The 11,415-nt window shown below is 25.1% G+C and overlaps 1 protein-coding gene across 1 annotated transcript; it reads right to left on the reverse strand.

The window, feature by feature from the left end:
* Positions 1 to 2,789: 2,789 nt before the first annotated feature.
* LOC101261246 (protein MANNAN SYNTHESIS-RELATED 1-like) lies at positions 2,790 to 9,099 on the reverse strand. The gene is made up of 6 exons (XM_004242985.5): positions 8,924 to 9,099; positions 7,418 to 7,547; positions 6,727 to 6,797; positions 5,996 to 6,081; positions 3,907 to 4,495; positions 2,790 to 3,312 (listed from the first exon to the last, which is right to left on the reverse strand). The coding sequence occupies exons 1-6, from the start codon at positions 9,026 to 9,028 to the stop codon at positions 3,034 to 3,036; spliced, it is 1,260 nt and encodes a 419-aa protein (XP_004243033.2). The 5' UTR covers positions 9,029 to 9,099; the 3' UTR covers positions 2,790 to 3,033.
* Positions 9,100 to 11,415: the final 2,316 nt, after the last annotated feature.

The following is an 11,415-nucleotide window of genomic DNA, read 5'->3' on the forward strand; positions in this document are numbered from 1 at the left end:
AATGTGTCTAATAGGAAAAATTTTATATAAGTAAAAGTGTTCAATAGGTAAAAGGTTAAATTGAGGTGTCTAAATGAATAATGAGGACAACTTAAAAGGGCCAGAGATGACTTTGGCCTATTTTTTATTTAAAAATTCATTTCTTTTATAATTGTTTAACATTGTAAATGAGGGCAAAAATGGAAGAATTTTTCAACATCTCTCTTAAACTTGGAACAATTCACTTATTTTGAACTATGAAAAAATACTCAATAATTTCACTTATTTTGAAATAGAGGGAGTATATATTATTTACTAAAACTTGAGATTTTTAAAGTTTTGTACTAAAATAATCAAAAAAATATTCTATCTTTTTTAGTAATTAAATAAAATAACCACAACAAAACATACAAAATACACAATAAAATAAATTGTAGTGAAATATATTGAGTAAATAAAGATAATTTTTTTTTGATTTGTGAGAAGATGAAAAAAAAATTATAAATAATTTCAATATGATATAGAAACAAACAATAACAGAAACTTCTATATACTAAAAGTCCTACTAATTCTTTTTCTCTCATTCTTTGTTTTTCTTTGTCATTATTTAAATTGTGATTTTCTCTAAATAATTATATATTTAGTGAGTATTGTAACTCCTCTAAGAGTTAAAATATTCACTATTTATTATTTGTATAATTATTCTTTGGTAATTAAAACAAATAAAAATGACTATAATTTTGTATCGAGTTGTTTATTGAAATATTAATATTGATTGCTTTTATTTTTTATTATTACGATTTTTTATAATTTTATATTATTTAATTAAAATAGTTAGTCTTTCTTTCCTTTGTATTACAATTGACATGCTTTTTGTTAATCTTCATATTTTAACTTGCACAATTTCTTTTAAAAATCAAAGATTACGTACCTAAGAAGTATATTGTTTTGTAAAATAAATCATATTAAAGGACCATATTTAAAAAAGTCTAAGTTCAGTGGTTCCTTATATAAAAATAAGTATCCATATTTTTAAAAAACGAGGAGGACAAATTATTTACGTTTCAATTGATGATCCACGACAAATAAAAAATTAAGCAGGAAATTAAGTTAGCATTTTTTTTTAATATATAAAACATGTTCTTTTCATCCTACAAAAGTAATATCTTATTAATTGAAACAATTATTATAAACATTTTATAGTTTTTACTAAGTATTGATCATATTTCTTCTTTTTTCATTACGTGCTAATTTATAAAAGAAATTATTTTTAAAATAGTTATTAGGATCGCGCGAACATGTTAACCCGTTGATAATAATTAAGAAAGAAAATCCACACACCTTATGATTCACATACGAAGTTACTCTATTATCGACACATTTGGGGATCAACCAAACGTGCACGTTATTTTTTTGTTTGACATTATAATGTCCAATAATTTTACTAAACTCTTAACTTCTAGTGAAATTGTAATAAGAAAGTTTGTAAAGATAAAAATATTCTCTTAGTAAATAAAAAAAATACTAATATAAAATACAATATCCATTTTTTAAAAAAATAAATAAAATAAAGATAAATAAATATATATTTTAATTTCTTTTTTTTTTCAACCACCCCTTTTTTTTCCTTGTTGCAATTGTCTAATATTATTGGTGAGACAATGTGAATAGAAGACGTAATTGGACATTTTTAATGCTTCACAGGAAGTTTGTACTGTTGCTTAAGGTCTTTTTCTTTTCTTTCACTTTCGAAAATTGTTTTGACTTGATTAATCTGAATTGATATCAAACAGATATATTAAAATGTTTTCTATATAATTCATATTCTTAGACTCAAACTTATAATTAATAACTCATAACCTAATGTATAAAGATTAAATTTTGAATTCGCCTTAACTATTAAAACGATCAAAGATTTGTTATATAATATTATATATGTAATTGAATGTGTATTTTGCTCAATTTTTATATATTCAAATACATATTTAGAATAATTCAGAATCTTAAACCATTGAAATTAAAATTTAATTTCAACTTTATTTTCAAACTGGCTAAAAATTTGGTATTTGTTTACATATTTCTCATTTATTTTTATTTTCATGAAAGAAATATGTTTTTCTTTTGCGTGTTTTTTTTGGGAACCATTTGTATATTATTTGGTTAATCAAATTTTCAACAATTATTTGTTTTTCTCTCTTTTGGGGTTTTTATTATTTGTATACTATTGATTCTTATGCTTTCATCATTTTTATTATGGAAAATCTTTTTTCTATCTTGGTCTTCAATAAATATCATGTTTTAAATTATGGTAAATAACAAATACACAATTGGTTATACAAGTTTTATAATAGATATACATTCTGAGATACATATATGAAGAACAAATTAGCTCATATCATGCTTAAATTCTGTTAAATAACTAATATATGATCATGTATACAAATTTTATAATAGATGTACATTCTAAGATACATGTATGAAGGACAAATTAGCTCATATCATGCTTAAATTCTGTTAAATAACTAATATATGATCATTTATACAAATTTTATAATAGATATACATGATGATATACATAGAATACAATGAGACATACACAAATCAAGTTTCTTGCCTTCTTTCTATGAGGGACAAGTGAATACCTCTTATTATCGTGTTTATTAGTAGTGGTATATATTATAATATACAATTTCTGTTTTCTGTTCGAGGAATATATAGAGTTTGTTACATCAACAAATTTTATTAGTCAAAATAGATTTACTTAAACTCATCGATGTATACAAACTCCTTTCATTTCCTATTCATCCCCATTTACACACACAAAAATAATAAATATATAACACTCAACATACATTTTGGTATAATTCAAACAATTTAATAGGTACTTATAAACAAGACATTCAAAAATCAAAACTACAAGATAGTATACAATTGCTAAACATACTTCTAGTAGCTACTATATGAACTTTATTTATTACTACTACTCTCACACATGTTGACATTAAAATAAAAGTAGACACAATTTGCTTACACTTATATATGATTGATGATGATTCAACAAAAGCATGAATAAGCCCAATGTGATTTCTTGGATATGTATGGAGAGACATAGTTGACAATAGAAGATGAAGTAGAATCCTTTTGTGTTGGATCAAGTACCTCTGTCTTACCAGAGGCAATTCTCTTTGCTACAACATTAGTGTAGAATAGATTGGAGATTGTTGGTACAAATACATCAGCTTGTGTGCATACTTGGAAGTCAATCACTTTCTCAAAATCAGAACTTTTTGTGATTTGGTACTTAGCCTTCTCATATGCTGGAATGATAGCATCCTGTTGCAATTGCATAACAAGAAGAGTGTTGTTCAATTAGTGACTCTCTCTTTATTACATTTTATATGACATATTAGTCTGTTTAAAAAGGAACGACACAATCTTCATTAGAAAAGTTTTTGATTTTATGTGTTGCATCATAAAAATGTTGTGACATGTTTAACACCTAGAGCACGAGTTCTCAAAATACTTTTGATATGTGTTAAAAGTCTGTCTTTCTTCTTATACTTAATTTTCAATCAAACATTGTCATATAAAAAAACTAAGAAAGGATAGTTTTGTGTATTCTTAGCTTTATTAGTTACTTTCTTTGTTCCATTTTATACGATACTCTTAATTTGATTGAATAAAAATGACATATTTATGTATTCAAAGACTTTCTTAACTTTAAACTTTTCGTCTAATCCTTAGTTCTCAAGCCCTTATAGATATAGAGATGTCATGTAACTATTTAAGATCTACACAAAAAGTTCTAAAGGTACATTTGGTATAAGTGAAAAGTCAGTTTTTTTTTTCTTAAACTCCGAGTTCAGTCAAACATCGTCAAATAAAATAAAGCCAAGAAAACAACTAATTCATAGACATAAATGTTACCTTGGTGAATGTGTTGGGGAAGATCTTTCTGAAATCATCAAGACTGCTATGCCATCCACTTTGAGTCAAGTAAATAGTAGTGTGCCTTTGATAACCAATCTTCTTCAAGAACTCACCAATGTCTTTGGCCTCAAAACAATCCTTTGTTTTAATCACATTCCCTTTGCACAATTTTCCCAATGATTCAACCTTTAAGTCCATAGCAACAAATTGTCCATTTGTTTTATAGCTCAAACTTCTTAATGTCCCAATCATTGAGCTAACCAATTGATTTAACTCTTGTTGTAACTCAAGGCTCCCAAATATTGCTAAACATGCATTAGGGTCCATCTTTATATTGTCTTTTCTAATGATCTCTTTAGCTTTTGACATAGTTGAAGGTGACAAGTTTGTTGTAAGCATTAAGTTTCCTTTGGCTTTGAATAGTGGCTTAATTTTGGATTCAATGAAGTCTTTGGTCACAATGAAAGGCACCTTTATGTTTGTGATGTTCACTTTTGATGCTTCCATTGGTGGATCTTTCACTACTTGAATTGTGCCATCTAAACTTGTCATGAATCTCTCTATGTCATAAATATCACCAAATTGCCTACAAATTTAGACAAAAAATAATAGAAAAATGACATGAGGATTGTATATTTAATTTAAGTTATTATAACTTGTGAATCAAAGGAGGGAAAAATATACCTTCATTCCTTTTCAACCAAGATTAGACTTTGAGTGAGATTCTTTTAAGTAGGGTGTGCTTATTAGGGAGGAACCTTACATAATTTTCAATTTTTTCATGTCTGATTGGTCAAATTTTTTGAAAAGCATTTTAGTTCGTAGTAAACAAATTCCTTAGAAATAGAAAAAACGACTTTCTAGATGGACATGAAAAAACAAATTCGGTAAGTGATATTCCAGTAACCATTGATTGTCTCCTTTTCAACCTCCAACACATTCCACCACCCTAGCCCCCACTGCCATACCGCATCCCTATTTTCTTAGATTAATTATTTCGAAAAAATATTTTCAACTTATCAAATATTAAACGAAAAAGGGTCTGTTATATCCCTCAACTTTGTCATTTGGAGCTGATATACCTCTCGTTATAAAAGTGGCTCATATATGCCATTACCGTTATACAAACGGCTCACATATACCCCTGTCATTACAAAATGGCTCACATATAACATTCATTTAACGGAAGTTAAAAAAAATAGTTTTAAATTTATATTTATTATTTCTAATTTTTTTAAAAAAATTATTTAGGGGTATATATGATTCTTCTATCAAAGTTCAAGGTATATTTTAAATTTTTTTCATACATAAATTATTTTTTGACTTCTTTTATTATAATTATTTGAGTTTCTTATTCTTATTTTGTTTTTTTTCCTTTCATTCCTTAGTTTAAAGGGGAAAAATTAAACTATTTTTTTGTGTATTGTAATTTAATTTCGTATTCGAAGAAAAAATTTGGTCATCTACAATAAGTTTTACAAGAATATTAGTGAAACATAATTAAATTTGATTATCAAAATATACTTATAAATTAGTCATTGAAACAAAAAAAAAGTCAAAAAAAATGTTTGACAAGGATTAAATTTACTCATATAAGATTATATTTTTTAGAAAAAAATAATAAAAATTTAGATTAAAATTATTATTTTTTCATTTCCGTTAGAGAAAAAGGGTATATGTGAGTCATTTGTTTACAAGTAGGGATATATATGAGCCACTTTCATAACAAAGGGTATATCAGCTCTAAATGACAAAGTTAAGGGGTATATCAGACCCTTTTTCCAATATTAAAACATATATAAGTAATTTATTTTTAAATTACTTTTTATGGAAATATTTTCTTCTATACCAAACACGCCATCTTTATCAACCACCTACTCTTGTTTTTAAAAGAAAAATCCTTAAAAAATCATTTAATTACAAAAATAAATAGTTGATTTGTAAAATTATAGATGGTATAGTATATAGCACTATACCTTATAAATAAGTTTTATTTTTCCTCTTTTTTTTCTCTCATGTTATTGAATTTGCTAAATAAATAGAATCATTTTCCACAAAAGAAAAAATGTAAATAACTAAAATTTACCTCTTATGCCCTGTTTGGCTTCCTTTTATTTCAGGAAGGACTAGAGTTGCCCCAACATATTTGGCCACAACTACTGCATTAGCAATCTGAGATGCATAATAACTAAAGTTATATCGAAATTTATTTATTTGATATAAACATCGACAAACATTTACCATTCAATAATAATAAATTTATTTTCTATCTTAGAAAAAAAAATAATTAAAACTATTCTTAAATTATTCAAAATACGACGATATTATGTCATTAATTTGCTTTTTGACACAAATATGTCAAGTGGTGCAAAATTTCATAAATCAAATAATGATTAAAAATATATAATATGTTTTTTTTAATTAATTTTTACTAACAAAAAATAAAGAAGAAAAATGATAAAAAATTAAAAAGACAGCAATGATGCCAGCTAGTTGACTCGTGGCAGCTTCTTGTAACTCCCACCCCCTTGCTTATTTTTGTCCTTTTGTTCCTTTTAAATATAATTATTTTTTTTAAAAAAAAAATAATTTTTCAATTTAGTGTTTAAAATGACATTTTAACGTGTTATAGTAAATAATTTATCTTATTTTATAAATTGTCAAATCATTAGTTATATTAAAGTGGTATAACTTTATAGGTGAATAATTAAGTACTTTATAAATATCGAACGTGAATAAATTTATATTCTTTGAGATTTTTGATAAATTTATATAAATTTTTTTGAATTATCAGTAAAAATAAATGAAATTTAATACCTGTGTAATATGATCTTCAGGGTTGTCTGTTAGATTAAAAAAGATGTAGCCTTTGCCCTGTTCTTCATTTGCTGAAAATTAATTAACAAAAAGTTAAAATTAAAAGGGAATTAATTTACTATCATTCAAACAATATTGACAAATGGTTAAACTTTATTTTATGAGTTTAACTATTTTTTGTTTTATTGAAATTTTTCAAAAATATTCTCTCTGCGGTAAAATTTACGTACATTCTATCTTTTCAAATAATGACAATAAATTTTATTAATCTTATATGTATCTAATATTCATTCAAGATATCTGAAATCATTGAATCACAATAACATATTATGTTAAAAATGTTCAAAATATGCTATTTAATTATTTTATTTGTATATACAATATTTTTTTCAAAAAAGTACATGTAGCTTCGCCTCTGCTACTAGAAACATAGATTTTTCTCGCTGTAAATTAATGAAAAATTTGTATTATAAAACATTATTTTCCTACTTAGTAAGTTATTTTCTACTGAACCATCTCATTGAGAAAGAAAAAATTGGAAAACGAATATAATTTTTTTTTCTTTTCTCACTAATTCAATCAAAATGTTCATAGAAATAGTCTCAAGAAAAATTTTTAGTAGAAAATTTCAATGATAAAATAGTAATTTTTTAGTAGCTTAGTTAGTAAAAAATAATTAAGGTGAACTTACTTGTTGATAATGGCTTCCTCCAACAAGGTTTAAGGGCAAAATTTTCCCTCCAAATCCCTCCTTTGTCTGAGAGTTTAACAAGACTTTGCTTTGAAACTTTTACCAAATCATATTGCACTGAAAGATTTTCCTATAACAAAAAAATAATTTAAAGTTTAACTTTTACGTACTGACATAATTAAAGAGAAAAAACAAATTATATTATCAGATCATCATAAAGAACAAAATAATCCATAAATTTGATTAATGCTAAGTAGTGTTCAATTGAATAATTTATTAGTGTGACTAATTAGAAGACTTGTTCATATACTTTTTCTTATTCTTTATTATTAATTAATACTTAGCTTTTGAAAAAAGTTTCCAATTATTATTATTTTTTTCATTTAATTCCAAGAAATTCTTCAGAAACTTTGGCCTTATAAAAGGAAAAAAAGAAGGAAAATTTCATGACTTAGAAAAAAGTCATGATGAAAAATGAGGGAAAAAGAACTATGTATTTCTTTTTAGAAAGTTAGCGTTATATTTACTTTTATAAAAAAATAAAAAAAAATTAACAAGCATAGTACGTTAAAGTAAAACTATTTATAATAAAATATGTAGAAAAAATTCCATTTAAATATCTTTCATTTTATTGGAATTTTTATGTGTGCATATGAAGATGATAAAAAGAAATACTAAAATCTTCCTAACTTATATCAAGTTCAAATTTTATTCACCAATAATATATATATAAATAAATATGTTATATGTTATAACAAATAAAAACAACTCGTTAGTATTAAATTAAATTATATTAGTAATGCATATAATGTATCTGTTTTTTTTTTTTAAAAAAAATTATTATTATTTTTTATATGATATCATGAACTTAGTTTGCCAACTAAAATTGGTGCACAAATTTTAACGGTTAACTGTTAAAAAAAAAAAAACAAACATCACCAAGTCAAAACTTTCTTTTCCTTCCATCGGGTGCGTTCTCTATTTCTGATTAATTTGAATTCACGTTATATCAAATAGAAAATATTTTCTATAAAGAATTTTTTTATTTTTTATAATCTCTATTAAAGATGAAGAAACTCTATCTACTGCAATATATAATGATGAAAAAAAATTAATAATTCATACACTTCACTTAAAGCCTAGTTTTCGAAACTCCTGAAAATCACCACCTCCTCATCATCATCATCATCATCATCGCAAAATAGAATTACAGTTTCAAAAAATCGTTTTATTCATTGCTAAGAAGTCTACCTACATTCGAGGTCTGTATATCTTCTCCACCCCACCCCCCAAAACAAATACTCATTTTCCAAAATGGAATTCACCTAAAACAAAGATCAAAATAGGAATATTGAGATTTGAGAACATAGTTTTTGATTATAACTAGATAATTTCTAAAGATAAATATAAATTCACCCCAAAGCAAAAAAAGGAAGAAGAACAACAAATTGAAGAAGATATTGTTTAATAATTAAAATAAGATTATAAAGATTTCATTATTCTTACCACATAAATAGGATCAAAATGATCTCTTTTAACCATATTGCAAAGCATTATAAGCATTGAACCTGTTAATAAACCAGCCACCACTTGCCTTACATCTCTTGCCATTTTTTTTTATTTTATTTTTTTTCAAATTTCTATAGTATATGTCCTCTTTTCTCTTTCTCTAGTAAGATTATATCATATATAAAGACATGTATATATATACATATTTAATACTTCCTAGGTCCCATTTTATATGGCCTTTTCTTTTTACTTTTTTAGGCTGTCCTAATATTTTAAAATAATTTAATTTTTTTTAAATTCTCAATGAGAGGATCTTACTTTAAAATAATATATTAAAGATTAGAAGCTTCAAAGATACTTTTAGCGTATAGTAAAGTTCTTAAATTTTTGTTAAGTCAAATACTATCATATAAAATAAAATAAAAAGGATATTAATTATTCTCTTGCAAGTTTGTATTAAATATAATAAAATTTGATCCAAATATAAGTGTCATTTTAGAAAATCAAAAGAATGTATTAATTCTAATACATTCTTTGATCTATATATGCTATACAATTTGCTAAGGTCTTTCCATGAACATTTATAGTAAAGAGGGAACACAATTTAGTTAAATAACTCTTATTAAAGTTCTATTATTAACGTACTAAAGCGACTCTTATTTTGAAATTAAAATTTAAATTTACAATATAAAATATGACTTCAGCCGAGCCTAGCAACTTCCACTCATCATATTCCAAATATATGCTAAGACTTCTATTTATATATACGTATCAAACACACTAACTCAAATAATTAATCGATTTAATCACATCTCAAAACACTCGTAAAATTCAAAAACTTTATGATATAAAATATGACTACAGTCGAGCCTAGTGACTTCCACTCATATTCCAAAGAGTTTTACAACAAAATCTCAAACATCACACTAACTCATATAATTAATTATTTTGATAACATTTTAAAACTGTAATCATAAAGTTCGACTTTTGAATCTACCTCGATAATATTATGTTGTGTGTGAGGAGGAAAAGACAAAAGTATACCGAAGAAAGTTAGGTAAGAGGATGGTGTAGAGAATAAGAAAAAGAAAACACACATATATATATATATCATCACTTCAATTAAAAGAGAAAATGACAAATTAAAGACAGCTATATAAAAAAAAATGCAATTCATGCACTCTATATAATTAGCATTGTGTCTTTTCATCTATATTGGATCAACATAGACCGCTCTATATATATATGAAAAGAAAAATTGTATAAACATAATTGACATCATCATTTAATTTAAAACTAATAAACAATATTGCTTGCACACATTATTCATTTCAATTTTGTTTTCTCCTTTTATAGGATACATAAGTTTTGAGTTAATTAAATTCTCAAGTAACTATTCAATTTTGTATTATATAGATTGACTTTTTTTTTGTTTTGGGGGGGGGGGGGGGGGGGAAGGCATTTGTGATTAGGCTTAGACATAGGTTTAATGTCTCACTTTGTTACTATACATGAGATACAAATGCATTTTTTTTTTTGTTAATTTTATTTTGCTAGACATAGAGAATTAGGTTAACTTGATAGACGCAAAATTGTTCGATAGAAAGTTATAAGTTTAACCATGTGAAATAAATTCAAATTCTCAACACAAACATTAATATGATTATTTAGAGTCAAATTATAGTAATATATATACCACCTATAGTTTTGAATTATAACTAAGGATAGAGATTATAAAAATGGAGATAAGAAGTTTAGACTTTGGAAAGAAGATGAGAGGAACGTACTGTTTCTTCATAATAACATAACTCTTCTATCTAACCCTAGACCTATTTAGGGAAAACTTATATAAATTTCACTAAATTAGGAGCTAATTACTTGAACACAATCTAGTTTGTAATATTATGTATTCTTATCAGATTTTGATGCCTCAAGTTACATCATCTAGATACATGTATCTCAGATATATTATGTCAAACATAGGCGTAATTTGTTTCAGATACTTTGTATTCAACTGGATTTACACTCGTGCACCACCTTTGCCTCTCGTATATATGGTATCCTAGATACATACAAATACAAGTGTGATTCATATGTACTTAAATACATATGAATCTCACTTGCAAAAATACATGTATTTAAATGTAAGATACGTATGAAACTCTTAATTGGTGATAAAATATATATTTTGAAAATATAGGTAATAATAGTATATGTGGTAAAGTATATCATATTATGTACTTTTTCTACTATTTTACCACAATTGGGCTTGGATCCTATATAAATCTCTCTAGTATTTTTTTCGAAGTAGACCAAGTGAGAACCAAAGCTCAACCACCACCAACAATTCTTATTAAGCACTAACTAATGTCAACCACTATACAATAAGATATTATCTATCGAGGGCAAAGTTAAGTAGGTGTTTAGAAAAATTCAATTGTTTTTTCATAGATTTTATATTTATATTAGAAAATTAAATAAAAATATAT

This window comes from Solanum lycopersicum, chromosome 7, assembly GCF_036512215.1.
Source record: "Solanum lycopersicum chromosome 7, SLM_r2.1".
NCBI classification, from domain to species: Eukaryota; Viridiplantae; Streptophyta; class Magnoliopsida; order Solanales; family Solanaceae; genus Solanum; species Solanum lycopersicum.